Here is a 22329-nt window from a genome sequence, read left to right on the forward strand (position 1 = left end):
TCAGGGCCGGTGCTTTATCTACTGCACCACCTAGCTGCCCCCTAGAGGGTATGTTTTCATGTACAGGCTGTGGTGGGAGTATGTTGGACCCTAGAGAAGAATCAAGGGAACAAGAAGAGAAGGGAGAGGTGGTGATTGATTGCAATCAGTGTCTGTTCAATCTGCAGGTCCCTGGAATAAGATCATGACAAACTTCTGAACCTCAATCAATCAGTCAGTCTCTCTCTCTCTCTCTCTCTCTCTCTCTCTCTCTCTCTCTCTCTCTCTCTCTCTTGCTCTCACTCTCTTATCTTGGATGTGCCCTCCAGTAGCAGAAGCACTGACAGAAAAAAGCAGCCAGCCAAGAGCCTGGGTAATTTTTTAAAATTCTACTGAATAATACATTTCCTTAATTTAGTAAACACCTATGGTTGACCCTGTATTTTTGTTGCCCGGGGTCACTCTGTTTGTGGCATTATGGCACAATGGGGGCTACAGAGGAGAGAGGGACATTTTGGGGGGGCATAAACACAAGCTATTTTATAACTACTCTAAGTATAGAATTACTATGAAATCAGGCTATGCTTTATAAATCTCTCTTATACATGTGAGCTGATATTACATATAAAATCCATTTAGAAATGTTTCAAGAACACATCTATTGTAGTCTTTTCCATTTGGTAATTCCTCTAGCCACATCCATCATGATCAGGCATCTCATTATTTCTCTACTTCCAAAAACTCATTTCTTGACCTGCCTTGTTTGCCATTTTCTCCTTGTATGTAACTGGAAGATCCAATTTCAGTTGATGAGTATTTAATATAAGTTTAAAACCACATATATCTTCCTTTATCCCCTTTCCTATATTCATATTCTCTCTATCTCCCTCACCTCCTTCTCTTCCCCCCTCCTTCTCTCTCCACACCCTTTCTCTCCCTCCTCTCTCTCTCTCTCTCTCTCTCTCTCTCTCTCTCTCTCTCTCTCTCTCTCTCTCTCTCCCTCTCTCTCCCTCTCTCTCCCTCTCTCTCCCTCTCTCTCCCTCTCCCTCTCCCTCTCCCTCTCCCTCTCCCTCTCCCTCTCCCTCTCCCTCTCTCCCTCCCTCCCAAGAAACAGGTCCTTCCCTACTATACTTCTTGGTATTTTTGTCTGCTTGAAAATTTTCTGATTTATCTTCAAGGCTGATCTAGTTTAAGGGTCTAAATCATTAGTTGCTTAAACTGTTATTCTCTGTTATTTTCTCTACATTCTCTATTTTCTCCTTTGACCACTTGTTTGGCTTCCAATACCAAATGTCTTATGACATAGAATCAGGTTTTGGTAATCTGATACTTCTTAATTTAAACTTCTAGTTCCAGTTTTAGACTTCTATTTTTCCTCCCTTTCTGATAACCAAGGAACTCCAAGTGCTGACCCCAGCTGTGTTCCTTCACTATAGTTTCACATAATTTCTGCTTATTTCTACATTTTCCTTCTATTGAAAGTGAGTACCTTCAACCCTGTTACAGATAGTGCTACAAAATATATATTAAAATTCAACTTAACATTCTTGAACATGGGGATGCCCTTGCTTTCAGCTTTAATACCACCTTAATGTCTTCTTCAAAGCTGCAGTGCTTCTTTAATCACTATTCTTAGACAGGGTGTTCCCAAAACTTTTAGTGTAGTTTAAAGCTTTAATATCTTTATAACTGGCCCTCTGTGAAAGAGCACAAAATGTTTTATCCATACTAAGTCCCTTCCTCCCCATCACATTTGGGCAGTGTCCTTATGGAGGAGAAAGTTTAAACCAAAATAATTGTGCAAGTAAACTGAACATTCCAGAGACCATGAATCCTCAAAACGTAATTAGGCGAAGCCTCGTGGAACATTATATCAGCACTCTTCCTCTCCAATCAAAGACTTCTGGGGCATTGGAGATGTTAGGAAATCTCTTTTTCTAAACAACCAAAAGTAGTAAATAGACTGATTGTTTTTTGTTTGTTTTGGGGTTTTTTTTCGCTGGGCAATGAGGGTTAAGTGACTTGCCCAGGGTCACACAGCTAGTAAGTGTCAGGTGTCTGAGGCTGGATTTGAACTCAGGTTCTCCTGAATCCAGGGCCGGTGCTTTATCCACTTCACCACATAGTTACCCCCTGCACTAATGGTTGTTTACCATGATTTTCCCTTCTTTTGAAGCCAATGACTGTTTAATTAATGCAAGGCAAGTAAACTATAGGTTTTTTTTTCTAAAGTGAGAAAGTTCATGGTCTCTTTTGTCTCAACAGCTTCCCATAATTAAGACAGACCCTTGAGTGGATGGGGAAAAATGAGTCCCAGGAGTAGATGAATGCATTTTTCAAGATAATATAAAAATAGAGTGGTTAGAACTAGAGATTTTTCTCTTGATCATGAGTTCATTTTTTTGACTACTCTTTTTATCTAAATCCAATAAATTTAACCTGCCATACGTTTTCTACTGTATTATATTAATGAAGTCTCAAATCAAACTGTCACTCACACCAGTTAGATATAATCGGCACACGACACTGTGAAACTCCATTATAAAATACTTCTGTGTCATAGATTATGTTACATCGAGGGCTAAAGCCTGTCCCCTATGTATAAAATGATGTGGAATGTAGCACTCTCAATATAGATTCCAGTCTTCCCATTAGCTGTGGATCAAAGCAGATGGCATCCAAAAGGAAATGAGAGGAAATGGGAATCAGTTCCACACAATGCCTACTTAACCAAAAAGTCTAGGATTGTTCTCCCACTTCCATTGAAATAGTATTATAAGGAACTTATAATAATAATCATCTTATCTGAGTTCCATTATAATTAAAAGACAGGAAGCTCATGTTCACATCTGCTACCAAAGAGGGCACTCTTGCCCTTCCTTTTCTCCTATTGTCCCTAATTACTTAGTTAATCCTTTTAACTTCCACCCTACCCCATCCCACCACATAGCATTAGCCAGCCCATTTGTGAACTAGTAGTAACACAAAGTATAACAATGCCATAACTGTCATCCAAATTGTTCTGTACAGGATGGTGGAAGTGTTCAGTAATAAATGATATAAAAAAGGTCTTTTATTGACAAGCTGCCATGTGCTGTTTGCATTAGAGAATATGAGAAGATGATGGCTGCTACCCCCTAGCTCCCCATGGTATTCAACTCAGTGAGATAGCAGAAAATGCTTCAGTTTACTTAAAGCATTGATAACACCTCTAAATAATTAACTGAGGACTTCCTGTCTTCAATTACTTAATGCTTTTTTTTAACATCTTGAGAGGATTATAAGCAATTTATGGATTTCACATGATGAGCACATTTGCCACTATTCCCACAAAGCATTTACAGGATCATGTTTCCCAAGCTTGGAGGTAATTAGAAATAAGCAACGAGACAATGGTTCTGAGGCAAGGTGCTCTCTTTCCCTGTTGCTCTTTGTAAAGGCCTAGATTCCAAGTCTCCAGAAAGAATAATGCCACAGCTTCATTAGTGTTCAACTGTTGCATGGGGAATGCTAGTGTTTTTGGAAATGATGAGAAAATCAAAACGTGTATCCTAAGGGGCCCAGTCGGTACTTCTCTCAAACATTGGAGATTGAATATGAAATAAATTAGATTATTTTAGCTTGTTCCATAATCTCAATAGAACAATCATTTACATCAGAAAAAACTTCCATGGTGGGCTCAGAGGGTGATCAAAAAGAGTCTTAGCCAGTAAAATATGGGAAGGAATTCTTCCTAGCAGACTGTCTAAGTCTAAAGCCTTACTAAACAGGGCTGCCTTTTTAAGTCTCTACAAGTGACATATGAATCAGAGTTTGGGGCAAAGCTTTAAAAATGGATAGCATTACATATGTCCACAATGGTTTATGTTTGGCTTTTTCTGAAGATACAGGAAGACTTAATGAGCTCTTGCAGTCTCTTTCCACGCTATGATTCAAAAAGAACTGGAATTGTGTGAAAATTTCTAGAAAAATATGCCAATGGAAAGGGCTTCTGTGAGTAGTTAAATACAAGTGGATACTTCTCTTATATGTGAAAAAGCATTTCAATGAAATTACTAGCCAATGAAAGATAATTTTTATACTTAAAATTTATTAACAAGGTTTACTGATCATATGGGCTGGGAGGTGGAAGATTGAGTTCCATAGAGACCTAGGGAACAAGCATTTATTAAGCACCTACTATATTCCAGACACCATGTTGAGCACTTTGCAAGTATTATCTCATTTGATCCTCACAACAGACTTGTAAGGTAAATGCTAGAATTATCTCTACTTTACAGTTCAAGAAATTGAGGCAGACAGAGGTTAAGTGGCTTGTCTAGGATCATATAATTAGGAAGGAAGTATCTGATACAGGATTAAATTAAGTTCTTCCTGAGTCCAGGCCCAGCTTTCTGTCCACTGTACCACCTAGATTTACTGCTGACTTAAAATAGTGCTTTTTAAATTTAGTCTAGTCACATAATCTCTAAAAGCATGATTTAGAAGGACTAGGATAAATTCAAACTCTTTACAGAAAAAAAAATTGATTTAAGAAACAGAAAATTTATTCATGTAGCATAGTGGATAGAGTGCAGGGCCTAGAGTCAGAAAAAATTTAGTTCAAATCTGGCCTGAGCTTTACTTACTAGCTGTGAGAGCCTGGGTAAGTCATTTGAATTTTGTTTGCCTCAATTTCCTCATCTGCAAAATGTTCATAATTAATGCAACTATCTCCCAGGGTTGTCATAAAGATTAAGTGAGATAATAATTGTAAAGTACTTAGCACAGTGCCTGGCACATAGTAAGTGCCATATAAATGTTTATTATTATCATCTCTTTTTAGTAATGAAATTCTTAGTAGTCTAAAATTTTGATATGCCATAACTTTGAATACATTACTTCATGCCTATGATTCTACCTGACACATTCATCCTTTCTTCCCTCCCCCCTTATTTTTTCTGGACATCTTTACTTATTAAGGGAGGCAGCACAGTACAGGAACAGACAGAGCTATGATTAGGGAATCTGACATTAGAGAAAAATTCAGTTGAGTTGGGGTAGGGTAATGTCAGTATTACCCAGTCAGGTACAGTCACGCTGGGAGAAGGGGTGACCTACAGTGCTGGGAGAAGGGACAAGAATGGCAATATGGTAACTTGGGAATAATAAAGGAACACAGTAGTATTATGGCAGAAGATCTCTGGGCCAAGGAAGTATGTCTCACTGGATGATGACTGCCTTTGATGCCCTGGGGTAAAGCTCGAGTTTTCTCACCTTGATTATGACTTTCTAAAAAGGACACTAGATTAGGAGGCATTGATTATATTTTTACTGTTACTAACTCATAGTGTGACCTTTGATAAGGACAATGAGAAAAACTGGGTTTGGGATTTCACTGTTATAGGGAGTTCCCACCAAGGGTCTTTCTCTTCCAGTGAAGATCAGAACCTTCTCTGTAACTTAGAAACTCAAGAGTGTCCTAGAACACTAAGAGGTGATGACTCACTCAAGGTTACATAACCAGTATATGTTAGAAACAGAACTTGAGCCTCCGTCTTCCTAGTGTTAAGACCAACTTCCCACTAAGTTATGTTAGATCCCTGTAATCTTGGACCTGTCCCTAAACCTATCTAGACTACAGAAGTAAAAAGATTACTGGAGGTTTTGGGGGGGCAGCTAAGTGGCGCAGTGGACAAAGCACCGGCCCTGGATTCAGGAGGACCTGAGTTCAAATCCGACCTTAGTCACTTAACACTTACTAGCTGTGTGACCCTGGGCAAGTCACTTAACCCCCATTGCCCCACAAAAAAGCAAAAACAAAAACAAAACAAAAAGATTACTGGGAGAAAAAAAATGAGAGTATGATAAAGTACTTTGAAAAATGCAAAAAATGTGAAAACAAAGAAAGAAGTCATCTAACTAACATTCAATTAACTATATCCATATGGTAAATGTTGGCTTGGGTTTAGATGATGGGATCTAAGGAATGACAGCCCTGAGATATGTATCATTTTACTTTATTAGATTTTCTTCATCTCTACTGTTAGTGATTCACCTCGTGGTGTTGAAACAGCTTAGCCAGTTGTTTTAGTAAAAATATATTTATTTGACACTTTTTATACTGTCTTTTGCAGATGTTGGAGAAGAATATTTGCTTGTGAGTTAGTGAAGCTATCTGGTGGATCAGTATCAGAGACGGGTGAATTTGCTTTACCATATGTGCTTAAACTAGTATTTCTTCTTTATGATTAGAGGTATCATGACTGTAATGGTCCCTAAGTAGTTGGGTGTCCAAGGAAAGGCACATGCCTCCCGGGGAGTATGGTGAAGTCATTTGGCAAAGCAGTGATTTTGAACTAGAAGAAGTTTAAAAAACTTTTAAATTTTGCTTAGGGATTTGAAATTGAAGCTTTCAATTCTTCTTGAGATAGTCTAATTTCTGCAAACAATAGACTTTCAGAATAGCAAGTTCATATAACTCTTAATTTCCCTGCTTATATATATATATGTTTTTTTGGTAGGGCAATGGGGGTTAAGTGATTTGCCCAGGGTCACACAGCTAGTAATTCTTAAGTGTCTGAGGTCAGATTTGAACTCAGGTCCTCCTGAATCCAAAGCTGGTGCTTTATCCATTGTGACACCTAGCTGCCCCTTCCATGCTTATATTACCTATTCTATGGATTGTGTGCATTTATTATTTAATATTATATATTACAAATATCCCTACTGTGTCATATCTCCCTAAGTTTCTGGGAGACCAAGGATAGTGTCCCCTAACCTCAAAGGATAGTGTTCTTCACATAGAAGGTGTTAAATAAATACATGTCTGTTCAGATGAATTGAAATAAGTGCAGTTAAAATCTTTATTCTTTCCCAGGTTCTCCTGACACCTGTGTGACCTTGGTGACTTTATGTCTCTAAGTTTCGGTTTCCTCATTTGTAAAATTAAAAGGCTGGACCATATGATCTTAAGAACATTTCAGGGGCAGCTAGATGGCGCAGTGGATAGAGCACCGGCCCTGGAGTCAGGAGTACCTGAGTTCAAATCCTGCCTCAGACACTTAACACTTACTAGCTGTGTGACCCTGGGCAAGTCACTTAACCCCAACTGCCTCACTAATACAAACAAACAAACAATCAAAAAACAAACAAACAAACAAAAAAAGAACACTTCAGTTCTAAATCTGACAAGCTGATTACTAGACACTGACTCTTGGCTATATCCTTTCTTCCTCCCCATCTCTATAGAGGCTAGAAAACTAATTTTACTCTTAATTCAAGGAACATACAATTAAGAAGAGAAGTCTGATGCAAAAAGAATATCATATGATATATCCCTTAACTAAAATAAAACTATTTTTAAAACTATCTGCTGTTTTGGCTTACTCTTGCCAGTGTGTGGCAAAGACCTTTCCACATGTCAAGAGAACCCATCCTTTGGATGTGATCTGTCATATCAAAAGAATACTCCTGGGATATTTCCCCCCTTAACTCAAGTGACAAAATGCTGCCCCCTCCCCCCCAGCCCCATAGGTTTTGTCTTCTTTACCTGTGACTGTATGTTGCATTTCCCCCTTGGTGTCAACATGGATGAGACCTTTCCCAAACTGATTGATCCGGTACTCTTTGATGACACCATTTGGTTTCTCAGGGACTCTCCAACTCAGATGCAGCACCTCTGCACTCAGGGCTGTTATTGCTAGAGGCAATACATTCTCCGGGACTCCTTGGATGGTAGCTGCAACTATCTGAAGACATTGGAATTAAACAGCAATTTATTGTAATAGTACACTAGGTTTCCCGATCAATGAGAATGTCACTTTTGTTTTAAAATGTTGTTGTCTGGCCTGGCATATCATTAGCAAGAGCTTGGTGAATCAGTCCTTCAGACCCCCCTCTACTCCCACCCCTTCTATTTAAACAATAAAATCTGACCTTGAATATATTACATAAGTCTAAGACTACCATTTATCACAACAGGTTCACAACAATTTTGACGGCAGTCGGTTCAAATACGCAAAATCTGGCTGGCAAAATATCTTCCTAGAGAACTCTTGATAACTCTCTTCCATATGGTTCATCAGTGTCTTTGCATTTTAACAGCCTGATTTCATACACTTTAAGCACTAGTAAATATGGAGCAAAATACACATCTGAACTTGCTTCCACACAATATGGCTAAAGCATAACCCCATAGCCTTTTCTTTACTTCTTTTCTGACATGAGTTCGCAGAAGCTTGGATCTACACAACAGCCAAATGAGAAATTAAAAGACGTAGTCACACAGTTGTTTACTCTATATAGTGTTTAAAAAAAGAGACAAAAATTGGCTGAATTTTTCGCTGAATTAACTTCAATTTCTCTTTTAAACCAATTGTTTTGGTGTCATGGAGACACAAGCTGTGTCTGCACACACGGCAGCAGGGCTGTTCCTGAATCATTCCAACTATAACTTTTGGTCGGACTGATCAGTCACCATCTGTCCACATGGTGGCACAACCCAGGATGCTTCTGAGTCATTGTTAAACACACAGCTGCAAACACAGACGGCAACTGATTGGTCTCACTGAATGTTTTATTTGGACTCCTCTACCATCTTGTGTGAGGAGGCTGTCACAATCCTCTTTTCAGGTGAAAATGCTATTATTGTTGGGCATCAAGCACATGGCATGTCAACTTCATAGCTGCCTCCTCCTCATAGGTGATCCCTGTTGGGATGCAGAAGCAACATGCTTAGCCCTTACAAGTAGATGGAACCTAGGACATTTTCTTCCTTGATAATTTTAAAGAGTATGAGCTAGTGTGAATGGTGATCCTTCTGGTCCCCGGTACCTTTACCTAATTTAGTTGGTTTATCTGTCTGAGATTGTCTCTTCCTGATAGACTGGTGAAATGATCTGATAAAGTCCTTGCCTACATCATCTAGGAGGCTTGAGATTAAATTATTATTTTACTCTGGTACAAAAGATGTTGAATCTTCCACTTCAAGCCCTCTAATGACTCCATAGTTTGTGAAGTGGAGAGAGGGAAGGGAAAGGGGTTTCACTGGGTCATCTGAAGGCTTTAGGATTCTCTGCAAATTGTATTGTCTTCTTCTAAATACCTAAACTTTAGTTATTTAGAAATTAAGTTTCTTTCAAGTTGTTGTTGACTCTTTATGTCTCTAGTGCCTAGCACTTTAACAACATTAAGTGATTGTAAGATAGAAAGAGAAGGGGGCAGCTAGGTGGCACAGTGGATAAAGTGTCGGAACTGGATTCAGGAGTTCAAATCCGGCCTCAGACCCTTGACACTTACTAGCTATGTGACTTTGGGCAAGTCACTTAACCCTCATTGCCCTGGGCGGGGGGAAACAAAAAAAAATATAGAAAGAGAAGATGGGTCCTCCATTGGTGCCCTCACAATATCAGTCAATTAACTAATTGATGATAACATATTTATATAACACTTTACATTTAAAAGATGCTTCCCTTACAATAACTTTATAAAGTAGATGATGGATATATGATCCCCATTTTAAAGATGAAAAAAACATGTCAGAGGGAAGATCTAGCAAAAACATACACTATTGTTAATTAATTTGGATAAAAACATTTCCTTATGTATATTGTTTGGGTGTATGTGTGGTGGATCTGTGATTTCATTGTTGTAAGCAATTCCCTGTTGGGATGTTTTTTTTTCCTACCAATTTAGGTCAGTCACTGTTATGCAATTTATAGTCTTAGCAGGTTGCTTAGGGGTACTGAGAAATCAAATGACCTTCCTGAGCTCTCACAGTTAGTATGTGAGAATTTGAATAAAGGAATCTGAAGTCTGCTCTCTGGGTAGAAGAGTAGATAGAGGTAGAATAATATAGAGAGGACAGAGCTTGAGACTAGGAAGACCTGAGTTCAGATCCTGCCTCACATTCTTGCAAGCTCTGTGATTCTGGGCAAGTTACTTTACAACTCTCAGTCTCAGTCTCAGTTAATATACTTCATCTATTTCAAGAGGTTGTTGAAAGGATCTAGTGAGATAACATAATTACAGTATTTTTCAAACCTTAAAGGGCTCTATTAATGTTAGCTATTAAGATAATGATTATTACCCAAGGCTGCCTCTTTTATAATTATGAATATGAATAGTCATTTAAATATACATTTATAATGAATAATAAGAATTAGTAAATCCATCAAATGAATCTATGATCACAATGATTGGGAAATTCTTTCAATTGATGCAGACCACAAGTAACCATGTCCACCCATTCATTGTGACTACTGTCAATGTCTTCCCATAAGTCCAACATGGTTGGGGTGGGGAGGGATCCATAACCTCCTGGAGGCTTTTCATTCTTTGTATTGACATTATAAAGCTCTCAGTGTAAAACTCTGGCTGTCCATCTGTCTTCCCCTACTTTAACCATGTGACTAGCTCATCCTTTCTGTCATTTAATTCCTTGATGACATTTTTCATACTTGTTTTTCAAGAACGAGGCAACTCATGAAACAAAGTTAATGAACAAAATTCTAATTTATTAACCCAAATAATTTAGAATAAATAGGTGGCATGGTGTAGTGGATGGATAGGTTCTCTGTCTGTGATTTGAAAACTTCCCTAACTAAATACTAAGCTCCATTTTAGTGCTAAACTCTATGAATTAATGCTCTTATGATGATTACCAAAAGGAGGGCCACAAGATAATAAAGTTTTTATGTCATAGCAACTCATTAAACCTTTACATCATGGATGGATTAGTTTTTATCAGTTGAATGGATGATCTTGGTGGTGATTTTTTTTAAACTGAAGAAGTCAAAGACTATTAACAGCCAGTTGAAAGTTTCTCCCTAATGTAATCAAGAGAAATGAAAGATTTTGAGAAGGGGCACCTTCCATTGAATCAATATTCTAGATCTAGTGAGGACCCTAGAGAGTATATAATCTAACTCTCCCACATCATCATTTTGTAGATGAGGAAACTGAGGTCCAAGAAAGTCAAATGATTTACCCAAGGTCCCATAGCTAGTTAGTGGCAGAGACAGGCTTTGAAGAGAAAATAGTAAGCTATCTGAAGCATTTTGTGTTTGGAAAAAAAAACCTTACAGATCTTTATAGTTATAGGAATCTTGGGACTGGGGAAGAATATTCGACATGTCAGTTTTGATGGTTTTGCAGAAAAGTCCCTGGATGAACAGGGAAACCAATCAGGTGTGAGAGTCAATCTAGGTCCAAGTGGGAAATGGTATGGAAGGTCTAGGCAATTATTGTTTTTTAAGGTTGAGATTTCTGAGCAGTGCTGAGAGAGTTTTGTATGTAACTTTGTTATCAGTTTACAGTATAGTTTGATGGTTCTTTCATAAACCATTTACCATATTGGTCTTAATATAGGCTGCCCTTGAATATAGGCCATAGTCCTTAAATTTATACTTTTTTTACAAAGAAAAAAATATATATACATATAATTTCAGTGTGAATTTATACATGTGTATATGTGCATATATACATATTTTTATGTGTTTACATTTATGTGCGGACATATGCATATACACACATACACATTGGTATATATCGATAAGAGGCTAGATTTTCATTAAAATGAGGCTTGGGTAAAAAGTGTAGTCTATATTAAAAACAATAGGGGAATTATATACAGCAGAAACATCCCTCCTATTAGCTTTTGTCAGTCATATCTATCCAAACCTAGGTTAGGATAACACAGGAGCACTTACCTTGTCACCAGTTAGTGGAGAATAAACTTCCTTTCCTGTTGTCAGGAAATCTTTAATAATTCTAGACATCCAGTTAGTTTTCATATTACATATCCAAATATGGCTCTGGAGTCAGTGGCCCACCTTACCTTGTAACTTTCAGTACAACCTGCAACTGTGCAGGCTCTCAGCTGGTATGAATATTCCTGATATGGTTGAATCCCATTGGTATCCATAAAGCTCATATCTGTCCCCCGAAAACGTTCAATCCCATTTCGGAGAACAATGTAATGAATGATGGGACCTAAACAAAAGAGTGAAAAAATGTACCTTCTTGAAATGTCAATTACTTTCAATGGTATTTAGTCATTTTGCAAATTCATTTTGCTAGTGAGAAAAACATTATTTTACCAAAATTATATTATTATCACTTTCAAAATTAGTTATTCTATTATTCTACTAACATTTTACCCTGATGCCTACCTTGGTGTGAATGTGCCCCTGAATTCCTGAAGACCAATTCATAAGAGCATGAGTACTAAGAGATCATACTAGAAAGACTTTGCATACATGCCTGGATATGGACTGTCTACCTTTTGGTCCCAGAATCTCATTAGATAAAAGTATCATCATTAATGGTGGGTTTTTTCATCATAGTCAATCATTACCATTATATATTAAGGTATAGGTATAGAAGAGCTGGAGTATTTGCTGTCATGCAGAAAACCCATACTGACTCGTGATTCAAGTTGAAGGAAAAATATTAATAGTAGCTCTTTTATGGTGGAAAAGAGCTTGAAAATTAGGTGGTATACATAAATTGGGAGAAAGACTAAACAATTATAGTATATGAATATAATAGAGTTCTACTGGGCTATAAGAAATGATTCAAGTGGAAGTTCTAGAGAAACTTGGAAAAAATTACATGAACTGACACAAAATGAAGTGAGCAGAACCAGGAGAATAACTGATAAAATAACAATAATATTATAAAAAAACTCCTTGAAATATTTAAGACCTCTGATAAGTTCAATGACAGTGATTTTAGAGGACCTTTGATGAAGAATATGACAACCTGCTGACAGAGAGGTAGAAGGGTGAGAAAAATATTGCTTATTGAATTAAATTTTAAAAGGAAATAGCCATAATAGCAAATAATCAATTCTGGATTATATACATTTACTGATGGTGGTGGTACTGTGTGGTAAATAGTACAGACAATCCAAAATGATAATCATCTGACTTTGGAACAAATTGTGCAGCCTCTATATTTCCTCCCTTCCCCAACTCCCTTGCAAATTTTTGTTGAGCTTAGCCAACTGTGAAAACAAGTTTGTTTCATTGAACTCATTGTACTTCAATAAAAGGACCCAGGAAGGTTCTGGGCCCAAAGAGAATCTGGCCCATGACTAAATATTTGCAATGGATATTCCACAAAGTAGGAAAAGGCAGATAACTAAGGATTTACTGAGTCAATTCAATACGGTTCCTCAAATAGTAAGAGCCCAATATTAATACAGTTGCTAATATTAATATTCAGTGTCAGATGCTACATTAGGTGCTGGGGATAGTAAGACAAAAATAAAGTACCTCCATTCAAGGATACTACATTTGTTGGAGGGAACAAAATATATTTAAATACACACATATATCCACACACACACATATATAAATTAAATGCAAAATATATTCAAAATAATTTCTGGGAGGAGACATTAACAATTTCTGGAGGACTCAGAATAGACTTCCTTTAGGAGGAAGTACTCAAGCTGAGCTTGGGAGGAAGCTGGGTTCTTAGAGAGATGAGAAGAGATTCCATTCCAGGTACTGGGTATGGCCTGTGCAAAGACAAGGTAATAAATGAAGGAATGAGTAATTATTCAGCACTTTGCTAATCACTGGGGATACACATTTTTAAAAAGCAAGAAAATCCCTGATTTCAAAGAGCTCACACTTTAATTTAAGGAAACAATACATAAAGAAGTAATCAGTGGTGAGATAGATAGAAAGTCCCAAGGATCCTTAGATTGCTTTAGTACAACAGATTACAATACCATGGATCTGGAGGGCATAGAGGCAGGGCAGATGGTAGAGTATGGAAAATCTTGGAAAGCAGTGGTAGGCCACAAGGCCTAGTGATCCTCTTACTCAATGGAAGGAATACAATTAGAAACTCCCATTTCCTCCAAGTTAGTTGAACAGTCAGCTTGCTCTGATGGGCATGGAGCCAAGGGTATACTGGAGTCAGCTTGAATAGGCTTATAATGATTAAATTTGCAGTGTATTTACTCCCAATAAAATGCTACAAATTATGGCTTGATTTATTAATTGTTTAGAATTAAAAAGTAATAGAAAAATGTTAATAATTCAGATTAAATTTAAAAGTATGATATGGGTACATTTTGTTTTTACCCCAGAGAGCCAGTTAAACATTTCAGCACACCTTTCCCAGGGCAATTTGAAGGTAAAGGAGGGAGAAGGGTTCCCCTAACAGGAATGAGTCTTTGTGTAACTTGACTATTCTGGTTAGGTGCTTGTGACCTAGACTAAAGGAGAAAGTAAAGAGGTGATGGGAGATCACAAAGTGAAGAAATATCACCCCCATGAAGGCAGGTCTTCCTGGATGGTATATTGTGTACAGGGAATAGGAAGCACGCTAGTTTTTCTGGACCTTAGAGGATGTAAAGGGAAGTGGCAGGGTACGCTAGAGTCAGATTATGAAGGGATTCAAAGGCCAAACAGAGGGTTTTTCTGAAGTCAGAAGGTTGCCACTGGATTTTTTTTTTTTAAGTAGGGAAGAATCATGATCATACCAGTACTTCAGTAATATCAACTTAGCAGAATAATGGAGGAGGACTAGATCAACCAATGCCATTATCTGACTGCAAACTTAACCATGGATATTCAACACCTTCCCACCTTCTTCTCTCCCCTATTTGGAGGTCTGGAGGGTAGAGCACTAAATTCCCAAAGCTTTCCTTTATAGAAAGAAGTATTTGGACTTTCTAGCTTGCTTTTCTTTGTCCATCTAAAGCTCTTCTTTTTTCAACTCCACTGAACAAGATGGTCCCACAAAAGCATATAGCAGGGACTTAATAAGTGTTTATTTGATTGCATTATAGCTATTCCCTTGTCGATTAGATTCAGGTAACAAGAATGTCATCTTCTTTAGGGACATTAAGCTAACTCTTCATTTAAAAAGGAAAATAGTACCATTTGGTTGAATAGGTTTCTTCCAGTTTAAAACAATTACATCTTGCCGATTGTCCAATTTGGTCCAGGAAGGAGGACTCACTCCTTGTGGCACATCCTGCTTTGTATTGGCCCTGGAAGCATTGCTGAATCCTTGCCCATGGCTATTCCATGCAGCAATTCTGTACTCATACATCTTGTATGGCTGAAGGTTAACATCTGAAAAGACAGAAATTGGACATATCATTCATTTTTCTCTTACCAGGAAGTAAAAGCTAAATGTGGAAATAAATATTTTCCAAAATATATTTATCTTAATCCATTTTGTCCAAATTAAACTGGAATATGATCTTTTCTTATCATATAAAAAAGAAAAGATATACATTCTCAATTCAATTCAGTTCAGTGATATAGTGGAATGAATGCTAGATTTGAATTCAGAGGATCTCTTGTGAATCCCACCTTAGCTATTTACTACTGGTGTGACCAGAGGCATTATAAGTGTTGTGGACTACTTATACAAAGGTATAGAGGCTAAAAACAAGATGGAAGGTCATGCCCAGGGGAAAGATAGTAGATTAGTTTGAGTAAGAAGGAAGGAAACAAACATTTATTAAGAACATATTATGGGGGGCAACTAGGTGTCACAGTGGATAAAGCACCAGCCCAGGCGAGGGCAAATATAGAGGGCTTCCAATGCCAAACATAGGAATGGGACTTTTATAATAAAAACAACAGGTTACCACTGAAAACTTTTGAGTAATGAGGTACCACAGTCAGACATATTTTCGAAATGTTGAATTGGCAGCTGCATGGAGGACAGATTCAAGAGGGAGACACTGGAGTTAGAAAAAACAATTAGGAATAGTTTAGATATGAGGTAAGAAGGGTTTGAATTAAGGTAGAGGCTGTGTGAGTGAAGAGAAGGAAATGGATGTGAGAAATGATGTAGAGGTAGAATCAAGAAGATTCAGAATTGGCTGAATATTAGTGTTGCGGAAGATGGAAGAATCTATCCATCAATAATCAATAAGTAAACATATATTAAATGCTTATTGTACTATGTGCCAATCACTGTGATACACATAAAGGATACAAATTTGTTGAATAACAGTTATTGCATTCAAAGAGCTTATGGGAGACATACACATATAAAGAATAAACACAATATATGCATAATAAAAACAATATAATATTTATAAGAGGCACTAGAAGCTAGGGAATCAGGAGAGACTTCATGTAGGAGATAGCATGAACTGAATTTTTAAGGAAATTAGGGTTTCTAAGAAATGACAATGAGATGGAGGAAGACAGCCTATTTAAAACAAAATCATATCATGCATGGGAAATAGCAGGTAAGTGGGAACTAGGTTGTCTGAGGATTTAAGTAGAAAACAGAAGTTTTCATTCACTACTCAAGGCAATAGAAAGTTATTATAGTTTATTGATCAGAAAATGACATAATTAGATATATGCTTTATAAATATCACTTTAACAACCGTTTGAAGTAGGAATCAGAAAAGAGAGAAGTAATCCAAATGAGTGGTGATAAGAGCCTGAAGTAGAGTGGTAGCCATGTAAATGGAGAGAAGGAACTTGATGTAAGAGAGATTTCGGAGGGTATAATTGACAAAACCTGCCAACTAATTGGATATGGGAGGTGAGGAAGAGTGAGAACTCAAAGATGACTGCGAGGTTGAAAATCTGGGCAACCAGAAAGATAGTGACAGAAGAGGGAAGTTTGGAGGAAGGGTAGGTTTGGGGGAGAAATGAGTTCATTTTGTCTATGTTGAGTTTAAGAGGCATATGAAATGTTCAGTTTGAAAGGCTATGTTGCAATGATGAGCTCAAAGCCAGAATAAAGGAAGCAAAAAGACAAATAAAAGCATTTATTAAACACCCACTATGTGCCAAGCAAAGTGCTCAGTGCTAGGGATCTAAATATAAAAGGTAGATAGTTCCTGTAAAGAGGACATCTTGTACTGGATTTCCCACAGATGGAAACTCAACATGCCTCAAAATAAGCCTTTGTCTTTCCTTCTCCAAACCTTCCCTCTTTTCTAACTTCCCTATTACTGTTTAAGAACACCATCCCTCTTCAAGTAACCAAGTCACACCCTGAAACCTGTGTCATCCTTGGCGTTTTAATCTTTCTCATCGCCTATATCCAATCTTTTGTCAAATCTGGCTGATTGTACCTTCACAAACACCTTTCACATCATCCCCTTCTCTCCCCAGGCACTGGCACCACCTTAAAATAGGCCCATATTACTTCATGCCTAGTTTTTTTTTTTCCAATAGCTATTTAGTGGGTCCACCTGCCTCTCCACTTTTAGTCAATTTATCACTTTGCTGAAAAAGTGAACTTCCTAAAGCACAAGTTTAACCATATTACCTCCACTCAATAAATTTCAATGGCTCCCTATTACCACTAGATTTAAACATAAAATTATCTATTTGACTTTTAAAACCCTAAATGTCCTGGCCTTTTCCTACCTTTCTTAAACTTCTTAAACTAAAACCTCCCCATGTATTCTACCTTCTAATGACACTTATATCCTTGCTGCTTCTGACACAAGAAGCCCATCTTCTAACTCCTTGCCTTTCACTGGTTGTCCATATAATAGGAGTTTTCTCTTTCATCACCGCTGTCTCCTAGCTTCCATGGTTTCCTTCAGGTTTCTGCTAAAATTCCACCTTCTGTATACATAATTATGTGAAAATTTCTAGAAAAATATGCCAATGGAAAGGGCAATTAAATGCAAGTAGATACTTCTCTTATATGTGAAAAAAAGCATTTCAATGAAATTACTAGCCAATGAAAGATAATTTTTATGCCTAAAATTTATTAGCAAGGTTTACTGATCCTATGGCTGAGAAGTGGGGCCACCTACAATTTCCTCTATATGCACCTTTTATGTAGCTTGCATTTTGTCTCCCTCATTAGGATATGAGCTCCAGGAGGGGGAGGGACCAGGTTTTTGCTTTTCTTTGTAGTTTCAGTGCTTAGCACACAGAAGGTGCTTAATGAATGCTTGTTGAATGGGTATTTTAAAGGTTATATTTTAATGGTGGAGGTGATACATAAAAGGGCATAATAGCCAGGAGCTATGGCCTGGGACATCATGGGCATGGCCTCTGAAGATCTACTTTGGAGGGTAGAGAAATAGTACAGGCAGCATAGTGGAAGATGAAAAGAGAGGAAGTGGAAGACATGAGCATACCAAGCTTTATCTGACAGTTTGGCTGGGAATGGGAGGAGAGGTTTAAAATAATATCTTTGAGAATGATGGGGTCAAATGGGGAAACTTGTGTTTATATGTAGGCCACAGGGAATGAACAAGTTGAAAGACTGAAGATTAAGATCAAGAGTGACTCTAAATTTGTAAACCTGGGGAGAGGAGAGAAAGAAATGAGGGAAAAGGAGAGAATAGAGGAGAGAGGGCATAAGGGAAAAAGAGGTGAGGGAAAAGAAGGGAGAAGAAAAGGAGGGGAGAGGGGAATAGTAAAGATAGGTGAAGAGGAAGAGGTGAAGGAGCAGGAGAGTAGGGGAGAAAAGGGAGAGGAAGAGAATTTGTAACTCAAAATTTAAAAAGAAAAGAATGTTTAAAAATAATAGAAACAGAAATAGCAACTCTTTTTTCCTATGTTTCTTTGCTGCTAATTGAAACCAGGTGGGTTACCAGTCTTAGTTCTCTCACTGGTGTCAAAAATTTTGAATAAACCCTTCTACATTTTCCAGAATGGAGGGTGGCTTTTTCATTGAGCTAGAAGATGGCCCAGTCCAATGAATACAACAAAAGCCACTTGAGGACAATCCTGGAGGTAAAAGTCTAGGAACAATTTTAATTGGGCTATGAGCCCTGGAAAGTCCTTATCCCGACCCCCCCTCAAAAAAAACCTCAACCCCAAATCCCCAAGTCTTGGGGCTCTTGGAGTCTAGAATCAGGACTTTTGCCTCTACTCTATGAAACAGAAGTTGTCTTCTCTCAGAGTAATAGTAATACCTTCCAGGCAGCCAATTTCTAAGTATTCTGTGTGAATTCTTGTGGTAACTTTAAGGTCTATGGAGATTGCTATCGGGATATTTGTAGTAAGGTATGTATTTTAACTTAAATTTTAAAGACTTAGAGAATTCTATTGCTTTTCAAACCAGCAGGGCTACCATGTTTTAGTAAGATAACACCAGAGAGAGGGAAAAAGACAATTCATATTTGGTAGGAGAAGCAACAGGCTCCAAGCTGGGGACTGTGTAACTATAAACCAAAGGTCTGGCTAGGGTGCCTTCATGTGCCTTCAGATGGTGGAAGTGCAGTACCGTGAACTGAATAGGAAAACAAATTGCTGGAATGGGGATTCAGGCCAGGCTATAAGTATTGGATCAGGAGGCAATATAAGGAGTACTCTGGAAGAATTTAACCATTTGTCTGACATCTCCTCCCACTTTAGTTTTTTTTTGGGGGGGGAGCACCTGATTTTCCTGAGACCTACCCTGTGCTGACATAGCTATTTGGTCCTAGGTCATCTTCCATAGCTTGTCTTGATTTAGCCACATTAACAGAAGCACAAACTCTTGAGATAATTGATGCTTTATTGCATGTATTCCTTCAGTGAATACTATTTAGTTCCATATATATTGCACATGCAGACATTCATTGGTACTGAAATTGTAAGCTTCTCCAGGGCAAATGCTAAGTTTGTATACATGGCTCTGTATGGAGTCTGGTTTATCAGCACACAGTGCTAGGTGCTTATTAATTATAAATTTCTTGATTAAAATTAATTTTTCAGTCCAAATGCTTCATTTTCCTGGCAGTAAAATAGTTGAGATTCATTTGCATTTTAATATCAGGAATGAACATTATTAGGGTAAAAATAGAGATTTTAAAATATTAACCATTATTATTAGTTGAAAGTGCCTATTTATTTGTAGAGTATAATATGACAGCCTAAAAGATTCTGCTCTGAATTTTGGAGAGATTCTCTTTTGCGATTCTGTTTTTCAATTAATGAAGTATAAGGTGGTCCTTTCCATAATTTTGTTTGAAGGCCTAGAATTTAAATAGTCACTGATGGATCCTTCCTCCATCCAGTAATCTGATGTATTTTTCATAGTTAGTAGGTATGGAATGAAGGTAGAGGTTGCCTCCCTGTCATTCTCCTCTTGACAATGCTTCTGACTTTCTGTATTTCAGTATCATGCTCTAGTGCAGGTCCATTCATTCCCCACCCCCATTTTTAGCTCCCTTTTTTGTGTAATCTTTCCCCATAAGATTGTAAAATCCTTGAGGGCAGGAACTGTCTTTGTTTTGGGCTGGGGAAATGAGGGTTAAGTGACTTGCCCAGGGTCACACAGATAGTGTCAAGTGTCTGAGGCTGGATTTGAACTCAGGTCCTCCTGAATCCAAGGCCAGTGCTTTATCTACTCTGCCACATAGCTGCCTCCATGAGACTGTCTTATTTGCTTGTATTTGTATTCTGGGCACTTTGCACAGTGTCTGGCACATAATTAAGCATTTAATAAATGCTTGCTATCTACTCATCCACCCACCCACCCACATACCTATTCACTGTCTTCCTCTTCTAAGATAAAGTCAAATTGTTCCTTTTTTTTTGCTTCTATGCCTTTTCTTACATTTTTCCTTAAGCCTCATACATCTTCCCTACTAACTGAAAACCCACCCATACCTTAAAGCCCAATTTAAATACCACCTCCTCCAAAGTTTCCTTGATCATCTAGTCAGTATTGACCTTTTTTCCCCTCTGACTTTATAAGGTAACCTGTATGAATCTCTGTAAGGAGTGTGTCATATGTTCATATCATTTTTACTTGAGTCAGATCCTCTATGATCTTCAAGGGATGAAGAGATCCTCTCTTATCTAAGTTTTGTTGCCCTCTTAACCCTCAATCCCAAATTCCAGCATCTAGCCTAATCATTTGCATACAGTAGAGCTAGTATAACATAGAGGAAGGCATCTACATGGGTAACCTTGGCTAAGTCACTTAACCATCCTAAGCCTTAGTTTTCTCACCCACAAAAGAGAGATAATCTTATTTATGCAACCAATCTCCTTGAGCTGCAGTGGAGAAAGTACTTTGTAAGCATAATAATGCTATATTAATATATAATTATTATTCTAAAAATAAATGTTGAGATGATTTTTTTTGAATATACATGATCTTCCAGAAACCATCAAAGACTAGTGTTCATTTAAGAAAACAGGTGTGTAAAAACATTTTAATCTAACATTTTATTTTGTTTCCTATTATTCAGGCAGATCACCCCTTTTCTATTACCTGTGAATGAATAGGTGCTTGTGTTCCCAGTGTAGACAGCTTCTTCAGCTGATGGACACATATCTTCATTTGACAGTTTCTTGGCAGTCTGGTGAGGACCTCTTATCAAAGCACAAACATGGCTCGTAAGGTTGAAGTCACACCTGCCACAATATGCTGTATCTTTCATGGAAACAGGGCAGAGGGAAGCAGGCTTGCATTCTTTGGTTTCCTAAGGCAAATACGGGAAGAGGGGAAGAGATTATTAACCTTCATTTGGATCTACATAACTATTAGTTACTACTTAAATAGTATGGCTCAAAATATTTTAAAGATTGAAAAACTTCATATCATTTAATCCATCTAGTTTTAAAGGAAACAGAAGAATATCCTTTTAGAAAATTCTACTTTCTAATGATGATGAGGTAGATGGATCCAGAAGTTATTCACCACATGAACTTTTAAAAATCTTTATTAATCATTTGTTTTTTCTATCAATTATGAACTACAAATGATGGATTATTGTTCTGTCATTTTTCAGTCATTTCCAACTCTTTGTGACTTAATTTGGGGTTTTCTTGGCAAATAATGAAATGGTTTGCCATTTCCTTCTCCAGCTCATTTTACTGATGAGGAAACTGGGTTAATTGACTTGTCCAGGGTCACATAGCTAGTTAAGTGTCTGAGCCTGGATCTGAACCAAATGTCTATACCTTTTGGCTCAGTGGCCCCCTTGCTAGGCATATAACAGAAGGATAAAAATCCTATAGAAACCACTGTATGTGGTAACAAAGGGTTACAAACAAACTGTATACCTACCAATTGATTGACTGACTAGATTTAACAATTTCCATTTCTGAGGTTAGATTATATAACATCTCTACTAGGTGTTCTGTTAGCTGGTACTTTACATTTTTGTAGATAACCTATTTCTTTTTAAATTTCAGGGTGTTGTTTTTGAGGGGGAAATAACTGCATATATTTAGTTTATCATTGTTTTATTTTATGTCTATCAGTTTTGATTTCATCTTGTTCATTTCTAAAATTTTGGTTTTTTCTTTCTCTTTTAATCAGGATGGCTAAAGATGCGTCCATTTCATTAATCTTATCAAAGAAGCAGATTTAAATTTTGTTTCTAGGTTCTACAGGGCTTTAAAAAAATTCTAATTTATCTATTTATGTTCTAATTTTCAAGATTTGCTTTTCTATCTT

General features: G+C 37.4%; 1 protein-coding gene across 1 annotated transcript in view; it reads right to left on the bottom strand.

Moving 5' to 3' along the window:
• Positions 1–22329, bottom strand: part of USH2A (usherin) — a 1082898-nt gene that overhangs the window by 199345 nt on the left and 861224 nt on the right. Inside the window, exons 51-54 of the mRNA XM_044004202.1 lie at positions 21139–21349; positions 14862–15059; positions 11798–11952; positions 7511–7709 (exon numbers count right to left, since the gene is read on the bottom strand). Of these exons, the coding sequence (XP_043860137.1) occupies positions 7511–7709; positions 11798–11952; positions 14862–15059; positions 21139–21349 (763 nt within the window). The remainder of the gene's footprint in view (positions 1–7510; positions 7710–11797; positions 11953–14861; positions 15060–21138; positions 21350–22329) is intronic.

The sequence above is a fragment of the Dromiciops gliroides genome, chromosome 4 (assembly GCF_019393635.1).
Source record: "Dromiciops gliroides isolate mDroGli1 chromosome 4, mDroGli1.pri, whole genome shotgun sequence".
Lineage (NCBI taxonomy): Eukaryota > Metazoa > Chordata > Mammalia > Microbiotheria > Microbiotheriidae > Dromiciops > Dromiciops gliroides.